Source organism: Rhinoderma darwinii, chromosome 8 (assembly GCF_050947455.1).
Source record: "Rhinoderma darwinii isolate aRhiDar2 chromosome 8, aRhiDar2.hap1, whole genome shotgun sequence".
Lineage (NCBI taxonomy): Eukaryota > Metazoa > Chordata > Amphibia > Anura > Rhinodermatidae > Rhinoderma > Rhinoderma darwinii.
In genome coordinates, this window is record NC_134694.1 from 16,139,615 (window position 1) to 16,159,531 (window position 19,917).

At 43.0% G+C, this 19,917-nt stretch overlaps 1 protein-coding gene across 2 annotated transcripts in view; it reads left to right on the forward strand.

Moving 5' to 3' along the window:
- Window positions 1-19,917, forward strand: part of LOC142659298 (semaphorin-3F-like) — a 124,414-nt gene that overhangs the window by 84,346 nt on the left and 20,151 nt on the right. For both annotated transcript variants that reach the window (XM_075835286.1, XM_075835288.1), the window contains 11 exons: window positions 82-201; window positions 645-784; window positions 880-994; window positions 5,396-5,465; window positions 5,749-5,893; window positions 7,041-7,263; window positions 7,361-7,449; window positions 9,426-9,467; window positions 14,196-14,359; window positions 14,783-14,850; window positions 14,965-15,098. In XM_075835286.1, coding sequence (XP_075691401.1) covers window positions 82-201; window positions 645-784; window positions 880-994; window positions 5,396-5,465; window positions 5,749-5,893; window positions 7,041-7,263; window positions 7,361-7,449; window positions 9,426-9,467; window positions 14,196-14,359; window positions 14,783-14,850; window positions 14,965-15,098 — 1,310 coding nt within the window. The remainder of the gene's footprint in view (window positions 1-81; window positions 202-644; window positions 785-879; window positions 995-5,395; window positions 5,466-5,748; window positions 5,894-7,040; window positions 7,264-7,360; window positions 7,450-9,425; window positions 9,468-14,195; window positions 14,360-14,782; window positions 14,851-14,964; window positions 15,099-19,917) is intronic.

A 19,917-nucleotide genomic window follows, 5' to 3' on the forward strand; every position in this document is an offset into this window, starting at 1 on the left:
GTGAGTTCCTTAATGTTCCTTGCACGTCACCCTTTTTCCCCACAGCTGGAATAAAATAAAATTCTACATTTTATATTGCAGATGGGGTGCTGTATGCTGGGGTGCAGGTGGACTACATGGGGACTGATTCAGCAATTTTCCGCACAATGGGTCACAAGCTTCCCATCCGAACAGAACAGTACGATTCTCGCTGGCTGAACGGTAATATGTCAGTTTTCTGTGACCCTCACTGACTTTGTAACTTGCAAAACAGGTGCAAGTGACTGAATGTGCTTGTAGTGTAAACTCTACAACGAGGGCTGTATGAACACATAGTTGTTGGTGACTTCGTTGCAAATATGAGTTGTGTAGTGGTACTGATGTCATTAGAGAATTGTATTGCCTCATTCAGGATCTGGCAAACATCAAGAGCATTTAAAAAATGTCACCGAGGTACACACAGCCGTGTAGACTTGTTTATAACCTGCACAGAAGAAGAATAGAAATCCAAATGCTGAACGGAAATTCTGCAAGTGGCGTGTAGGACAATGTAGCTCTGATTTAACTGCAAATTTAGCCCATGGACTGGATTGAACTAGCATTGTAGTAATGATGCCTGTGCCACCTACAATCCCTTATACATAATCCTATGTTTCTTTTACCAGACCCCGTATTTGTGGGATCACTGGTGGTGTCTGAGAGCAGCTTTAAAGAGGACGACAAACTCTATATCTTATTCCGGGAAAGGAGCCTGGAGGGGGAGAGCGGCCCCGCTGTGGTATCACGTATTGCACGGATTTGCTTGGTAAGGACAGGCTTGCCTTTTAGTTTTGTGTGGGTTTACACTATATGCTGGGGATCAATGACTTTGCTGTTGTCAATTACATGATCTTATTGCAGAATGATGAAGGTGGAATGCGTTCACTGGTCGGAAAATGGACATCCTTCCTCAAGGCAAGACTTGTTTGCTCTGTTATTGGTCCAGATGGAGTGGAGACATCATTTGATCAGCTGCGTGAGTATTATTCTTCTCCGCAATAGCAGGAAGCCATGTACAGTTAAAGAGCAAAAAGGAGTAATATGAAGTACATCTATGCAGTTATAAGTGTCTCTGAATGCACTGCTGAGTAGGGTATAGGGTGAGCTATATAAGTAATGACTATAAAATGAGAGGTGCATGGCTAAATTTTAAGCCCTTTTGCACATAGCTTTAGTAAGGTCAGCTGTGATGCGAGGATATTTCTTTACTTTCTGATTGGTGGGGGTGTAAGTGCCAGGACTCCCGGCTATCCCCCAAATAAAGGATTTACCCCTAGACAACGAGGCTGCTGTTCCCTTGAATTGAACTGTAATACACTTCTCTACCTAACAAGTGCATGAAAACACCACTATGCAGGATCCCATAGATCATACCCCCACTGATCATCTTATTGAATATCCATTCGTTATGGCATAATGTTATAAAATGAGAATACCCGTTTAACAACCACCTGGCATGTTTGCATTGGGGGAGTCTGAAGCAATTCCACAATTAGTAATTCTGTAATGTTATAGAAGGAATTGCTCCCAAAGTACAAGAGTGATGTGAAAATCCAGCAGGGTAAGTCAGGGAAAGTTTGAGATACTCTTCCTCTTGAGATTCTTTACATTAAAGGGGTATTCCGGTTACAACAAGTTACCCCCTATCCGTAGGGTAAGGCGTAACTTGCTGATTGGTGGGTGTCAGACAGCTCGGACCCCCACCGTTTTCAAGAACGAGGACCCTGAACCCCTCGTTTGAACCGAGCGGCAGGTCGCTCATGCGTTTTGAATAAGGTCAAATTCTGTCCGTCACCATCTATCTCTATCAATCCTGTGCGTTTGCTCGACCTTGTTAAGAAATGGTATTAGGAAATTGCTATTTGTTTTTTTAAATTAGTTTTATTTACAATTTTGCAAACAAAATAAGTATGATACACTGATATCGCAGTAAAATTGAACAACGTAAGCGATATAGTTGTACATATTCAGTGTAGTCCGCATAATACAAAAAGTAAAATGATAGAAAAACAGAATCAAAATAGATAAATAACAACATAACCAATTGTCTATGCCACTTGAATTTCCTGTAAAGTAATAAATATGAGAAGAAACAAGGTAATGTTGGTTATTGAAAGATTAGTAAGCCGGAGCGCAATGTGTATATTATGGGTCATCCACATCTATAGTCCCAGGAGAGTCTAACCATAAACTGCAGACTTTATAGAATTTGTCAGGACACCCAGTATGTTGATAGACCAGTCGTTCGCAAGTTATAACCGTATTAACAAGATTTTCCATGCTGATACGGATGGTGGTCTATCTGCCATCCAATGCATTGCAATAGTTTTAGGGAATTGCTATTTGAGCGTTAATATTATACTATACCATACCACTATTACTTATACACTGACAGCAGGATTTCCCCCAAGCACTTTTTCAATACGTGGTCTGTGACTGCTACTTGTAAAGCAGAGGTGACATTGCTGTCAGGTCAGGACCAGCCTGGTAGCGGTGACGGATATTACTCATTAACAGTTTGCACTATATGTGTTGTGCTCCATTTACAGACTTTTCTTCTATCACAGCCGCCAATTAAGCAGCCGAAGCAGATAAAATAAGGATTTGTTCTCTAGCTATCTCCTCCTTGGTATTTTGCTTGCTCCGTCACCTCTGCTGTTTAATTGGCTGCTCAATGATGGGATGATGCCTGTGTGAACTAGGCCTAAGGGCTCGGAGCTGTGACTAGACAAATCAGTGACAAGAACTGCTAAACAAAGAGCACGTTCTGATAATACATAAAAGTCCTGATCTGAATCCTTGTGAAGCAACCAAATGTTACCGTTAGTCACGTTACATCTTTTTCTAGCTGACTATATCATGGGAAAATATTTCTACGTTCTCAAGAACTTTTTTTCTCCTGGTCGTCTTGTTTTCGTCTGACCCCACTGTGTATACCGTACTTAACATAGCCGACATTTATATTGAGGGAAGGGATGAAGGGGGAGGGGAGTAATGGTTAGCAAGGGCCTATTTCATCTTTTACAAATGTTACTCTATGAAAAAGTAATGAACTCCCCATGACACCACTTGAGTCACCACATGTCTTGGCAAAGCTTTCGAGTGCATGTCAATTGCCTTGCTCTTTTGGTGATCGAGTGTGTATTATTGAAGGTCTTTAGAAAAGAGAATTGGTATTATTTAAAGGAGTTTTCCTTCTTAACTGGTTCAGGACCAGGCACCGTTTATCCATTTTTGGCACACGTTCGTTAAACGGTTATAACTTATTTTATTTGTTGGGTTAGCTAAGTGATATTTGCAATGGTTTTTTTTCGTGATCAATGCAGGTTTTTGTTTTTTTTTTATCATTTTTAATCATTTTATTTTTTTTTCAGCATTTTTAGGCTTAGAATTTGAGCTAAGTAAAAAAAAAAAGTTGTTTTTTTAAAAAAAGTCATTGTTTTTGGAAATAATATGGTGCTTTCTTAAAATATATTTTTTATTTATGATAGTCATTGTTTACTGTCAATTTTTCTATATTACATGTCTATTTTAGGGTTATTGGGTAAGGACTAACTTTTCGACAATGATTGGCGGGGGAGCGTTTTTTTGGTGGGTTATTTTATGTTCCAGTTTTTATTTTATTTTTTTAACTTTTATTATTATTATTTATAGCCTGTCCCTATTCCTCCTGCGACCTAACAGGATGCTGTACATAACATCATCTGGGGTGTATCCTACACAAAAAATCTTTGTACCTCTAATACATATGTAGTACCGGTTTGACAACTTGTTTTGTGAGGTGCATCATAGCTTATTTGTGCTTAATGAAGTTTCTTGTATATTGATTTGAACTGCTCTACTTTTGCTGTGGCTGCACTTGTAAACCTTTGTTGTGGCTGCTGGTTTTGGAATGACTTTGTCCTCTGATGAACTGTGATTTATTCTTAGGAAAACGCGTCGGGACGTTTTAATTTGCTTTGTGACATTTGTTTGATAGCATTTGTGGAATACTATCTGTGTTGTCTTTTGGTAATGGACTGATTGTCTATGTTTGTCCACCGTTGGGGACCTACCAGGGTACATAAAGGAGGTTCCAGATTGGCAGCGCCCTTATCAGGGCAGCAGTTTTGCTATAGGCAGTTTAGGGTTGATATAGGGTGTGATATTTCTAACTACCCAGATATTCCTCATTAACTTCATCACCCTACCTGCCTATCCAAACGCTATCTTGCGTTGACATAGTGCGACCCAGTTTTAAACCCTTTTTTTTTTTGTGTATTTCGTGTTAATTAAAGGTTATGTTTTATATTGATGATCCTTCTGTGTCATGACCTGTCCCTCAAAGGTCAGAAAAGGAAGACTTTATTATTTCATTTTTTTTACACTATATTTGTCCGTGTACTATGGCGCCGTTTTAGAAAGAAAGCATTCATGACAAAGTCTCTCCAACTAGTCCTTCCTTTACCCTCTGTTAAATTGTTTCTATAAAGCATCCAGGTGGAGATTTATTATGTGCCGCTAATATTTCCACAGTATAGTAGTGAGGCTCTACTTGCAGTACTTGTTGCTAGATAAAACACCAAACTTAAAAGGGTGTTCCGATCAAGAAAGCAGGCACATGTGCATAATGACCTATTAGGCTGTGTTCACACAGAGTTTTTTGCAGGAGGAAAATTCCTCCTGCAAAAACTGCACCAGACGTTTTTTGCACAGTGGTTTGACAAAAACTCGTCAAAACACTCGTCGAGGCATTTTTTTTCCCACTTCTGACTGATTTGAAATGGGGTTTTGGAGACGGAAACCGCCTCAAGATAGGTCATGTCGCTTCTTTTTACCGCGACAAGTTTTTTTTACTCGCGGTACAAAAACTTGTCCGCCTCCCATTGAGATCAATGGGAGTAATTTTCATGCTTTTTTTGACGAGTTTGCGGAGCGGTTTTCGCACCAAAAAACTTGTCAAAAAAACTCGGTGTGAACAGGGCCTTAGGGCATAGGGACGTGATAGAGGATAAAGGATCTCCCTTGTTCAGGAACTCTATATGACCTGGAGCAGAGACCAGAGTACAAGTGGTGGCTCTCACTCTAGTGTATGTAATGGCCACATGTGATACTACATTTAGCAGCTGCTGCAGGGGAAATGGGCAGTCTACAGCAACTCCCCCAAAATCGTCCGTGTGCCGGGGATCTCTGGAGCTGCTATTTTATCAAATAGGTTGTCTGTGATGAGACCAGAACTGACTCGAATTTCCTAAGGCATTATGACCGTTTCCATTTTCTTAGTCAGTCAGTGTTCCCAAACACATTTGTGGGTGCATTTCACAGATTGTCTCGAAGAAGTAAAAAAAACCTGGTAATATTTTTATCTCTTAATACATATATATATCTCTTCTTGTAGGTGATATTTTCATCCAACAGACTCAGGACAAGCAGAATCCCCTGATTTATGGGGTGTTCACCACATTAGGGTGAGAGTATAATTCTTTCATAACAATCCTGCAATAGTTTGTGTTGCTCTGTCTTTTTTCTCCTATGTGTCGTTAGTCTCCAGATATACTGTATGTGTCTTATATTGTTTACTACATCATTGTATGCCTGCCCTGCATGAAGACCAGTTTGCCCTAGGTCTGTACTGGTATGCTTTATCCTGGTTGGCATGGTACATGTCTGTCTTGTCCTCCCAGTGTGTGGTATCTTTAGTCACCCTGCTGTATGTTTCCTAATGTCTCTGTCTCTGTGCGTGTCTCTTAGTTCCGTGTTCCGGGGGTCTGCCGTCTGTGTGTTCTCTCTTGCTGACATCCGTGCAGTGTTTAATGGGCCGTTCGCGCACAAGGAGGGACATGGGTACCAGATGACTGCGTATACAGGGAAAACACCCTATCCCCGACCTGGAGCGGTGAGATATGCTATGACAATATGAGAGTCTGAGTAACCGAATGATGCAGTAATACGAGAGTTTACAGGACGTTATAGTCAAATTGGTGATTAAGCTTGTCAAAATATAGGTCCAATTTTGGTGAACCTACACTAACCTGATAGGAAAGTGCATAAACAGCAATTTCCTATTACATTAGTGAGGGCCACTCAATAATATGGTAGAAAAGCTACAGCCCCTGCTTTTAAACAATTAGGAATATATTCAGGGACTGTTATTTATGAACTAGGACTATAAAAATAATCCATCCACCCTGATTCAATGTTTTCTTTTAAGCACTGTACTATTTTTCATCGAAATAGGTTCAAAATTCTGTACTATTTAATTTTATATTGTATCTTTATAGCGATCAGTGCTCTGTTTTTCTGATACAGAACTCCTAATTCCCTTCATTGACAGAGTTAAAGGGGTATTTCCATCTCAGATATTTATGGCATAGCCACAGAGTATGCCATAAATGTCCGATAGATGCAGGTTCCACCTATGGAACCCGAACTTATCTCCTGTGAATATGCCATAAACGTCCGAGATGGTAATACCCCTCGAAATGATAAAAGCCTGGCTACCTTCAAGCTTCACTAGAGGGAGCGAACTGCATATTGAGCTGAATGTATAAACAGTATGCAGTAAGCTCCTAGGCTCCCTCTAGTGGTGGCTGCAGGTAGCCAGTTGTTTATTATTTAACGCTATGTAGGGGATTTGGAGCTCTGTATCAGGAACACAAAATTTCCACCAACAACTGTGTAGTAGAGCTATAGCTCCCATGAGTCTCTGATCTAAGCATAAGATGGTTACATCTGAACTAGTACAGATATTACCAGATGGGCTTGTCTTTAATCAAACTTAAGTGATGTGGATTATCCACAGGACATCTGATTCACGCTGGCCACTGTCACCATAGAAGTGAATGGAGAGGTAGCAGTTAAAATACAATATATACCTCTCATTTACCTCCATTAGGAAAGCAGCCAACCTGAATCAGGGAATGGGTTTCCTATGGTTACAGCATAAATGTTAATAACTCTGGACTACGTTGAATATTGTGGTCCCCTCTACAGTTAATATTTTTTTTATGATTTCTATGCTCACGCTGTGATTTATTTTGCAGTGTGCAGGTGGATTCTCTGTTACTGGCATCCACTCCAGTAAGCTGTTTGGGGAGGATGTGCTGAGATTTGTACGCACCCACCCCCTGATGTATAGCGCAGTGTACCCCGTCAACCGAAGGCCCCTTCTTTTGCTCTCAGATGCCTCATACACGTATACTAGTATTGCTGTGGACACAGTGCCTGCTGCTGATGGGGAATACACTGTTCTGTTTTTAGGCACAGGTTAGTAAGCACACTTATTATGAACAGCCTCATAGGCAGTGTAATGCTGGTTCTGTGTGTGACTTAACACTTAGCTCCTATTTCCTACAATCTGCAGATCGTGGGACAGTTCAGAAGGTGATGATTCTGCCTAAAGGTCCTGAGGAGACAGAAGGAATCACTCTAGAAGAAGTGGAAGTTTTCAAAGTAAGACCTTTTTTATTTAGTGCAAGTTCACGCTATATTTTGGGTCAGAGTTAAAGGGTAACTAAATATTCAACAAACTTCTGACATATTATAGTGACATGTCAGAAGTTTTGATCGGTGGGGATCCGAGCACTGAGACCCCAACCAATCGCTAAAACGAAGCGTCAGAAGTGCTCTTTTTCCGGAAATCAATGTAGTGGTGTACGGGCTCAATAGAAAGTCTATGGGCCCATACACCGCTACATCGGCTTTTCGGAAAAAGCCAAACAGAAGTAAAGCGGCTCAGCGCTCACCCGAGCGTTTCTGCCGTTTTTTGGTTTTTTTAGCGATCGCTGTGGATCTCAGTGCTCGGACCCCCACCAATCAAAACTGACATGTCGCTATGACATGTCAGAAGTTTGTTGAACGTTTAGTTACCCATTAATTATGAAAAACAGGGCCTAATGAAGAGGCCTAAGAGTTCATCCTTTGAGTCGAGTTCTCCTTTTAACAATTGAAGGTTCAAGGAAAAGCCACAAGTCTCTATGGGATCCGTCGTACAACAGATACTACCGGTATGTCTGTCGTTTTGACAGGACTAGCAACGAAGCCTCCAACCCAGATGTGAACAGAGCCTAAAGGGGGTTTTACACTGGTCGATTATCGGGCAGACGAGCATTCATATAACGCTCGTTGCCGATAATTATCCTGTGTAAACGGGAACGATCAGCAGATGAACGAGCAAACGCTCGATCATCTGCTGGTCGTATTTGTTTTAAAAAAAAGCAAAAGGTTATCATTTTTGGCAGCACATCCTGGTGTGTAAACAGACGCGCTGCCGACATGATATATGGGGACAAGCGATCGGAGTAACGAGCGCTCGTCCCCATTCAAACCGCTGTGTGACAGGAGCAAGCGAGCCTCGATCAACGATGTCTCGTTGATCGGCGCTCGCTGCATCGGCCGCTTATCGGCCAGTGTAAAAGGGCCTTATCATGCTGTATTTTACAATTGCTATTTATATAGCCAATCTTTGTAATGCATGTTCATTACTTATTCTCTTTTTTCTGTCTTTATTTAAAGGGATTGTCCAGTTTACAAAAAGCATATTTATATACCTTATCAGATAATTGTGGGGTAATGGAGGGATCCTCAGTGAAGAGCGGTTACAAAGAGTGTCTCTTGTGCTGGAGGACCTGTCCTGTATTACACAGACAACCCATTGATTTGAATAGACACCGTGTCCCCATGGTGGCGCAGCAGGGCAATAAAATGCTAACTGCCGGGTTTTCCTACCGATAACACTGATAGCTGGGGGTCCCAGCAGGGGGAGAATTTGTGATCAGCTTATTGTTAAGGGATCCTACTAACAAGTAGGGAGGCGGAGAATCCCTTTAATTCCATGTTTGCTTTTACTTTCGGCATTTTCTAAACAATGAATTTGCTCGTACACGGAAACGGTCAACAGACCGACTAGTTTCTGCAGATATATCTTACTATGACTATATTTTGATTTACATTATATCATGTGTGAACACTCATGGCATCTTGGCTTCTTGTAGGCCTAGAGAAATCCTCTAGAAGCCAGCAATAACATGCTGTAGAGCCAAATCCACACAAATTGGGAACATTTGTGTTCCCCACTCCTTGTGTACCCCCATACACTAACCTCTCACAATGTGGTGTCAGGAATCTACATGTGAGCAGCCTATTTCTGCTGCTGTATCAATCTCTGCTATTAGAGGACAGCTGCTTTGTGCTTTCTCTGCCCGCCAGAATCAGTCTACGGCCACATCTGCTAGGACAGTTAGAACTTGATGCACAGGGCCTTGTACTATAGTTATCAGGTTTTGTTCAGCCCTGGCTAATTGACACATGAATACTTGAGGTTCATGAACATCTGAACGTACATAATGTTTCTGTGCGAATCTCTGTTATATTTGGTAAGTGCATTTGCAAGTTAGGTTAATGGCATCTTATTTTTTTGCCCCACACAGGTGCCATCCCCTATCAAAAACATCAAAATTTCTTCAAAGCGGGTAAGCTTCGTAGTATCACCATCCTGTTACTCATAGACTGGTGTTGTTCATCGTTCAATTTCTTACACACAACCTGTTGTAATGCCATGCAGTTATATCTGACTTCATACTGTATATGATCAATGGGAGGATTCCGTAGAAATATTCCAGCTGTAAATGTGACTATACAGTCTCTATAACTTGTGGTCTGTGACAGTAAGAATAGCTGTGAATATTTGCAGTATATACCCCAAGAGAGGGACAAGACTGTGTGTATAACAAGCACTTGCACTTCAATTTCAATGCAAAAATTGTATGTAAAGTTTAATTTGACCATAAGTAAGCCACAAAACATCTATAGCTATATACATCTCTATATGGACAAAAGTATTGGGACAAACCTCTTAATCATTGAATTCTGGTGTTTCATTCATTCATTCCCGTTGCCACAGGTGTATAAAATCCAGCACCTCGCCATGCAGTCGCCTTTACAAACATTTTGGAAAGAATGGGTCGTTCTAAAGAGATCACAGAGTTAGATTATGGTACTGTAATAGGAGGCCACCATCGTAATACGTCAATTTGTGAGATTTCTTCCCATCTAGATATTCCACCATCAACTGTGAGTGGTAATATTACAAAGTGGAAGTGTTTAGGAACCACAGCAACTCAGCCACAAAGTGGAAACCATGTAAAGTTACAGAGCGAGTGCTGAGACGCATAATACATAAAAGTCGCCAACGCCCTGCGGTCTCAATAACTGCAGAGCTCCAAATTTCCTCTGGCACTCACATACACACAAAAACTGTGTCCCGGGAGCTTCATGGCATACATTTGTCCATATAGTGTATATGTCTACCTCTCTCTTTATATCAATACATCGCTGTAAAAAGATTGTCCATCTGGCACCCCCCGTGTATCGCAGCTTCCTTAGAGGTATTTACCTCTAAGAAAGCAGCGGGAGGCAGCGATAAGCGTGGGGTGCCAGATGAACGTACTTGTTACAGTGCTGTATTGAGATATACACCGCATTCCAAATTATTATGCAAATGTTATTTTTCGCTGATTTTCCTAAATAGTCGATGCAAATGACAGTCAGTATAATCTTCAAGCCATCAACCGTTGGAGTATAATGCGAATTTTATTGAACAAATCTACTAAGTTTTTTTTTTTAGAAGTAAAAAACTCAAAATGCACTGTTTCAAATTATTACGCACAACAGAGATCAAAACATTTTCAAGGTTGTAAAGAGAACTAAAATGGTAATTTGTTGAATTTGCAGCATCAGGAGGTCATATTTACAGAAATCAAAAGCTCTTTCAATCAAAAAAAAATTTAACAGTCCAATTTACATGTTAACATAGGACCCCTTCTTTGATATCACCTTCACAATTCTTGCATCCATTGAATTTGTGAGTATTTGGACAGTTTCTGCTTGAATATCTTTGCAGGATGTCAGGATAGCCTCCCAGAGCTTCTGTTTTGATGTGAACTGCCTCCCACCCTCATAGATATTTTGCTTGAGGATGCTCCAATGGTTCTCAATAAAGTTGAGGTCAGGGGAACATGGGGACCACACCATGAGTTTCTCTCCTTTTATGCCCATAGCAGCCAATGACACAGAGGTATTCTTTGCAGCATGAGATGGTGCATTGTCATGCATGAAGATAATTTTGCTACGGAAGGCACAGTTCTTTTTGTACCACGGAAGAAAGTGGTCAGTCTTAAACTCTACGTACTTTGCAGAGGTCATTTTCACACCGTCAGGGATCCCAAAGGGGCCTACCAGCTCTCTCCCCATGATTCCAGCCCAAAACATGACTCCACCACCTCCTTGCTGACGTCGCAGCCTTGTTGGGACATGGTGGCCATTCACCAACCATCCACTACTCCATCCATCTGGACCATCCAGGGTTGCACGGCACTCATCAGTAAACAACACGGTTTGAAAATTAGTCTTCATGTATTTCTGAGCCCACTGCAACCGTTTCTGCTTGTGAGCATTGTTTAGGGGTGGCCGAATAATAGCTTTATGCACACTTGCAAACCTCTGGAGGATCCTACACCTTGAGTTTCGCAGGACTCCAGAGGCACCAGCGGCTTCAAATGGCATTTTAGCAGCTGCTCTCCTAATCCTATTAATTTGTCTGGCAGAAACCTTCCTTATTATGCCTTTATCTGAACGAACCCGTCTGTGCTCTGAATCAGCCACAAATCTTTTCACAGTACGATGATCACGCTTAAGTTTTCTTGAAATATGCAAAGTTTTCATACCTTGTCCAAGGTATTGCAGTATTTCACGCTTTTCGGCAGCAGAGAGATCCTTTTTCTTTCCCATATTGCTTGAAACCTGTGGCCTGCTTAATAATGTGGAACGTCCTTAAGTAGTTTTCCTTTGATTGGGCACACCTGGCAAACTAATTATCTAAGGTGTCTGAGATTGATTACAATGATCCAAAGAGCCCTAAGGGTATGTTCACACGATAGCAGGCATTTACGTCTGAAAAGACCGACTGTTTTCAGGAGAAAACAGCTGCCTCGTTTCAGACGTAAATTCTGCTCCTCGTATTATGCAAGGCGTCTTTGACGCTCATAAATCTTGAGCTGCTCTTCATTGTCTTCAATGAAGAACGGCTCAAATTACGTAGCAAAGAAGTGTCCTGCACTTCTTTGCCGAGGCAGTCAATTTACGCGTAGCGTTTGACAGCAGTCAAACGACGACGCGTAAATTACAGGTTGTCGGCACAGTACGTCGGCAAACCCATTCAAATGAATGGGCAGATGTTTGCCGACGTATTGTAGCCCTATTTTCAGACGTAAAACGAGGCATAATACGCCTCGTTTACGTCTGAAAATAGGTCGTGTGAACCCAGCCTTAGACACAATATCCATGAGTTTCATTGAAAACCGAATAATTAAATGTTTATGACACTTAAATCCAATGTGCATAATAATTTGGAACACGGTGTAGATAGAGAGATATAGATATATATATCTGTATTGAGATATAGCAAACAAAAAGTACTAAGAAAAAAGGGGGATAACGTTTATTCACCCCACAGGCAACGTTTCGATCCTGCTTACTGGGATCTTTCTCTATTGAGATAATTGACTATACTACTAGATATGATCTGCTTATCCACCTCTGCTAGATCAGCTCACTGACTCTTGTGGATGTAATAAATTAAAATCTCACGTTTATTAAAAATTAAAGATTGCACGAAGCTTCCTTCCTATATTCCACCTAAAATAATTGGTTTATTGTGGGGGAATCGTTGCTGTCGAGGATCAGATCCATGAAAAGTGCATCTCTGTCTGAACTCACGGCTGTACAATCTAGCAACCTAGTTCCTGCCCCATATTTGGTATAGTACTCAGAATATACATGAGCGAATGCATATCTGTCTCAACACGTTTCGCCTGCAGTATGACCCACCGACACCTCAGGAGACTATTTTTGTTGTTTGTCTATTAGATATTGAAGATATTATTAGAAAAGATATTATTAGAATATACCAATTAGTACGAGCGGCGTAATTATGATATTCAAACTCCGGTGGCCACGATGAGAGAAGGACGCCGAGCTTATAAGGGCTTAGCCCAACCCTCTAGAGTGATGCGTGCCAGGACTTCCTCCCACCTCTCCATCGGAGCCAATAGGATCGCACACCGTCATCACCTCGCGAGAGACTTGGCTGTTGCCACGGTAACCATTTCGGGCAGTAGCCTGGATATAAAATTATTAATAAGGCATCGTGTTTGTTCCTAATACATACTACTTGTAATATTCAGGAGAAATACTCAGCAAGAACCATAGAATGGAGTAGGGGAGAGGGGGAAGAAAAAGACTAGTCCATACCAATATATGTAGTTTACAGAGTGCTCTAAATAACTCTGCCCAATTGCGGGCCATGATTATGGGCACGGCCGCGTGCATGAGGCCTAAGAGAGCTGAAGAGTGTGTGTGTGTGTGTGTGTGTGCGTGCGTGCGTGCGTGCGTGCGTGCTCTTATATATTATATATCCGTCCCGTATATATATATAACTATATATGTATATTAGCGTGCACACACACGCATGCAGATGTAGAGAAAGCTATATAGATTGAGAGATCTAGACATACATAGAAAGAGATATAGATTGATATAGCATCAGTTCATGGGTTCCGTTAGACCTTTCTGTCAGAGGAGCCCATGAACGGAAAGCCAAACGGAAACCATACCTTCCGTTTGCGTTATTATTTATTTCAATGGTAATGCTTCCGCTGCAATTGGTTTCCCAATGTTTCTATTTTTTTTAGTGGAAACAATATCACAGTCGACTAAAAAAACGGAAACCTTACGGAATGGAAACAAACGGAAGCCAATTGCAACGGAAACATTACCATTGAAATCAATGGTAATGCAAACGGAAGCTATGGTTTCCGTTCATGGGTTCTTCCGACGGAAAGGTCTAACGGAACCCATGAACGGAAGGGTGATGCTGATGTGAACAGGCCCTTATCATGTTTAACCTCATCTGTTTAATATTTTTTGCTCTTATGGTCTAAATAAACTTTCTACACAGTCTTTTGAATTGAAATTGGATTGCAGCTGCCTTCTATACAGTCTTGTTCCTCTCTTGAATATATTTAGCAGATACTGTTTACAGTGTGTTGCACTTAACATTTAATACAGACAATATCTGAATACCTGGGTGCTAATAGTTTACATGGATGGAGGCATCAGTTGATATTTCTTCTTAATTGCAGCATCAGTTGTACGTCTCTTCAGATGTGGGGGTGACTCAGCTTTCTCTCCATCGCTGTGCAGTCTATGGGAAGACTTGTGCAGACTGCTGTCTCTCCAGGGACCCTTATTGTGCCTGGGATGGGAATGCAAATGCTTGTGCACGTTACACCCCATCACCCATGAGGTAAGACTGCATTGAACATGTCTAACATTTAAAAGGGGTATTCCCATGATGGGAATCACTTGGCTTTGTTGCAGTTTTCTGCACAGCTGGAGCCCAGGAGCACCACTGTGCAGGGAAGGAACTGAAAGGTTCTAGTGCTATGCCATGAGATGGGAATAAAACGTTAATATTCCTGTGATGTATGATCAATGGAAAATACTGCCCCAAAAACGTAAAGCTTACCATAGACATGAGCTTGATCCTCCTGTCCTTTTGAGAAATGACTTGCTCATTCAGCCAAGCAGAACAGGCATGATAACTGTGTAGAAGGGGGAAAACTGGTGTTGGTCATCGTTCAGCCAGAAGCTCCCTTATGTTTATGAAATTCAATGCTGAGACATCACAATTGCTGTCAGGCCATAACCATCTCCTTGTTACTTGCAGACGGAATCGACGACAGGATATTAAACATGGCGACCCTATGAGACAGTGCAGAGGCTATAACATGCAAGGTATATTTTAGGGTTATGCTCTTTCCCCAAAATTTCTATGGTTTTACATTTTCTTATTTTTCTAAATGGCTTCATAGAATCTGATTGTTTTTTAATATTATTCGTGGTTTACAGTAGATCGAGGAGTCTCAGAGAAGTTGCAGATAGGAGTCGAAGGAGGGACTGTGTTTCTTCAGTGTGACACAAACTCCCCCCTTGAAAGTGTCACGTGGTTACTGCAGAAAGATGGATCCCAGCATCGAAAAGAGGTAACATTGTCTGCTTCCGTATTATCAGCACATTACCTTGTTCTCTTCTGCCAAAATAAGTTTGATAGGTATACATGTGCCAGTAATATTAAACCATGTGTTTTACCGGTAAGAACTGCAGTAAATATGCATACAGCACATAGAGGAATGTGTGAATACACCCTAAATAAAACATACATATGTCAACCCACTGCTAACGACAGCAGGGCTATCAGGGAGATTCTTTAATACATTAATATATATCAATGTATTAAACAACGGTGGGAATTATGTCCCCATCTATTTATAGAGGACATGCCACAACCTCCAGCGCTTAAATCACAAATTAAGCATCTTTCTCTCGCTCCTTAAATGTAGCAGAGGCCGCCCTGCCTGCACAGTACCTCTGCAATCTAATGCCTCGGAGAACGGGTAAGGTGTGTGCAGAAAGGGAACTCCATGATGCGTGGCGTCTGCTAGCAGCATCAGTTTCTGTCCATACTGTCGCTGTGATTTGTCTCCCAGTGTCCCTCTCCCTGGATATCCAGCATAGCAGCTTCCTTTTTGTTGATGTAACGGCACCTGGGCTACTTCAGGGAAGCAGCTGCCCCGGCATCAATAAAAAGCAGTCGAGGACTCCAGCATGCACAACCCTCAGGCCGCAAACCTGCCAAAGCCGCGACTAGAATGAGTACAAAATAGCTGGTCTGAGTAGTGTCCACTCCTGGAAGATCTTGCCCGCTTTCCATGGGGGACGACCGCATCACTAAGCTCAAGTCTGCCATGCGCAATACCCAGAGAAGGGGATGCTGTGAGACCAATCACATTGGCAGCATGGAGAGAGACGGATGCTGCTTGGAGACATCGTGCGTCATGGAGTTCCCTTCTTTTGCACACACCTGACCCGAGTTCTCTCTTAGAGCACAGAGGTACTGTGTGGGCAGGGCGGCCTCAACTACATTCGGATGCCCCAGTGCTAACTTTCAATACATGGACAGTTCTGTTACTGAAGCTTTCCGACCTACACTATTAACAAAACCAGGGCACACATCAACCATAGGCTACCATGGCATCCGTTAAATTTATACATATTATTATTATTTTTTTTTATATACTGGGTGCCACTGGAAAGAGTAGCGCACTCTCCTACACCGGTTTTTGTTGGGGTTTTTTTTGCAGAGAAGAGCACACGATGTGTATACTGCCCGACGGAGCTCATAAGAACACTCTTTTGGCCTCAGGCTCCCATTATACAGACTGTGTACAGTTAACGTGTACATCGGGAGCTTTCCAGATGTACGTGTCAAATAAAGCTTTTAAGACTGCAGCAGCCATCCGATCCACCACTGATGGTCTGTAGTGGTGACTGTACAGAGGTCAGTAGGTTTCCTGCCCTGCAACCGCTCATACTAACATCTGCTGTGACTCAACCTAAGATATCTGCACAACATTTAGGGTATGTTCACACGGCAAAAAATGGCCGGAAAATCTGACCCAGAACGCCTCCAAACATCTGCCCATGGGAAAAATGTCGTTCTGATCCGACGGGACGTTTTTGTTACGCGGCCGTTTAGAAAAGCAGTCGCGAAAAATAAGTGCAGGTCACTTCTTGGGATGTTTTTGGAGCAGTTTTTCATATACTCAATTGAAAATAGCTCCAAAAACGCAGTGAAAAACGCGAGTGGATTAAAAAACGTCTGAAAATCAGGAGCTGTTTTCCCTGATTAATGTTTAAGCGTGTAAACATACCTTCATAGTAAATGGAGAGGAGAATTTGTGTATGCAGATGGGTGACCAGAAGACACTGCACCATGTCCTCCAAACTTAAAGTTGAAGGAAAGGTGTCATGAATTTTAATTTTTTTTTTGTTTATTTTTATTGTTTTTTTTTTTTATTTCTTGTATGTTGTAAAAACTTCTAAAAGAAAAAAAACAATTACATGAATACAATATCTTGTGAAGTATTGAGTAAATCTCTACAGTGTCATATCAGTCAGAAAGCAATGTCCTTGTCAGACAAATATGGGTAAGAAGACGCAAACATTGCATCTCTCACATCCAACCAAATCCTCTCCGATCTGACAGTGTCACCAAAATAGCGACGTCTAGGTGAAGTATTCATGTTAAAAGTTTAATGTAAATTGTTAACTAAACTGGAGCCTGATGGAGCAATATACATACACAAGTCAGAAAATTAATAACGTCAAAAATATAGATATTATATCACTGCCTATATGAACAATTAAAATTCGATTTTTATTATAGGAAAACCATACTAAAATAGGGCTAAATAGCCAAAGCTACTGATAGAGGCCTAAGCACGGTTGACCACACAGAAGGGGGAGCAATTGGGGGTACTAGTGAAGGCACCACACACTGCTGAAACGATAGATCCCCCTAACTGTGTTTATATTATAACACCTGGTCAGTCCGCTCCAATAAAACATGTCCCTACGCGGGTCCCACCGCTAGTAATCAGGGTGCTTCATCAGGGGTCACACTGATGTAGATTTAACACATCTAGACCGGACCAGCTGACTAGTGTCGTACACGAGCCGGGTGAATGTGATGAGACACGCAATAAGTGTCTCCCCGCCATAATATAGATGTGTTAAATCTACATCAGTGTGACCCCTGATAAAGCACCCTGATTACTAGCGGTGCGGAAACGCGTAGAGACACGTTTTATTGGCACGGACTGACCATGTGTTTATATTATAACACAGTTGGGGGTACTAGTGAAGGCACCACACACTGCTGAAACGATAGATCGCCCTAATTGCTCCCCCTTCTGTGTGGTCAACCGTGCTTAGGCCTCTATCAGTAGCTTTGGCTATTTAGCCCTATTTTAGTATGGTTTTCCTATAATAAAAATCTAATTTTAATCGTTCATATAGGCAGTGATTAATTTAAATTATATCAAGTGAACGGATATCTCTTTAACACTACACAACAATTGTTGCATCAATATAAACTCAAAAATATAGATATTATGTTTGAGGAAATGTCAGAAGACCTCAAGGGCACTATCACATACCAAGGTGAACCAGTCAATTACATTTCTCTATTTCGGAACTAAGACATATAAGAAACAGCTGCCATGTCCCGCATTTTTTTTTTTGGCCTTCTGTATCTTTGTGATTTAAGATGCTGATTCTGTCTAGATAGAACAATTTCCTCATCCCTTGGATAACTAAATTTTGTTCGGGATATCTGCTGTCAACCAGTTCTGAAGGGTACATCGCTTTGCCACCATAAGTGTGGCATGTGCTATGGGAGGAAAGTGTGTGACCTCCACATCTTCCAGTTCTCCATCATTTTGTACATGAAAATATACTTCCATTGGTCCCAATACCCCCTTAAATTTACTCACGTGCTGCAGCAAGAAAACCATCTCCCTCCCAAATGGTTGTATGTTCGTGCAGGCCCAAAAACCATGATACAGGTCTGTTCTGGATGCATTGCACCCAGGACAGGACGTTTTCATAACGGGTTTGATTATGGAAGGGGGTAAAGTAAACGCATAAATTGCCTGATGAATGATGTTCAGATGGGTTTCCCTCCACTTCTCGTTAGTAACATGAGGTAAGGCGGGGTGGGGGGGCGTGTGTGTGTGTGTGTGTAGGAGGGGGCGTGTGTAGGAGGGGGCGTGTGTGTGTGTGTGTGAGAGAGACGGGGCATGTGTGTAGGAGGGGGCGTGTGTGTGTGTGTGTGTGTGTAGGAGGGGGCGTGTGTGTGTGTGTGTGTGTGTGTGTAGGAGAGGGCGTGTGTGTGTGTGTGTGTGTGTGTGTGTGAGGGCGTGTGTGTGTGTGTAGGAGGGGGCGTGTGTGGGCGAGGGGGCGTGTGTGTGTAGGAGGGGGCGTGTGAGTGGGCGAGGGGGCGTGTGTGGGCGAGGGGGCGTGTGTGGGCGAGGGGGCGTGTGTGGGCGAGGGGGCGTGTGTGGGCGTAGGAGGGGGCGTGTGTGGGCGTAGGAGGGGGCGTGTGTGGGCGTAGGAGGGGGCGTGTGTGGGCGTAGGAGGGGGCGTGTGTGGGCGTAGGAGGGGCGTGTGAGGGGGCGTAGGAGGGGGCGTGTGTGGGGGCGTAGGAGGGGGCGTGTGTGTGTGTGTGTGTGGGCGTGTGTGTGTAGGAGGGGGCGTGTGTGTAGGAGGGGGCGTGTGTGTGTGTGTGTGAGGGGGCGTGTGTGTGTAGGAGGGGGCGTGTGTGTGTGTGTGTGTAGGAGGCATGTCTGTGGGCGAGGGGGCGTGTGTGGGCGAGGGGGCGTGAGGGGGCGTGTGTGGGCGAGGGGGCGCGTGTGTGTGTGGGCGTGTGTGGGCGTGTGTGTGTAGGGGTGGGCGAGTGTGTGTAGGGGTGGGCGAGTGTGTGTAGGGGTGGGCGAGTGTGTGTAGGGGTGGGCGAGTGTGTGTAGGGGTGGGCGAGTGTGTGTAGGGGTGGGCAAGTCTGTGTAGGGGTGGGCAAGTCTGTGTAGGGGTGGGCAAGTCTGTGTAGGGGTGGGCAAGTGTGTGTAGGGGTGGGCGAGTGTGTGTAGCGCGTGTGTAGAGTGCGTGTGTAGGGGGTGTATGTAGGGGTGGGCATGGGGTGAAGGTGTGTATAGCAGTGTGTAGTGTGGGTGGTGTGTGTAGGGGGTTTGTGGGTGTATGTAGGGGTGGGCGTGTGTAGGGTGCGAATGGCGGTGTGTGTGTAGGGGGTGGGCGTGTGTGGGCGTGTAGAGGGGGGTGTGTGTAGAGGAGGTCTGCGCGTAGGGGTTGCACGTAGGAGGTTGTCGGTGTAGGGGTTGTGTGTAGGGCGTGCGTGTGTACGGCTTGCATGTAGAGGGGGTCTAGGTAGGTGTCTGTGTGTAAGGG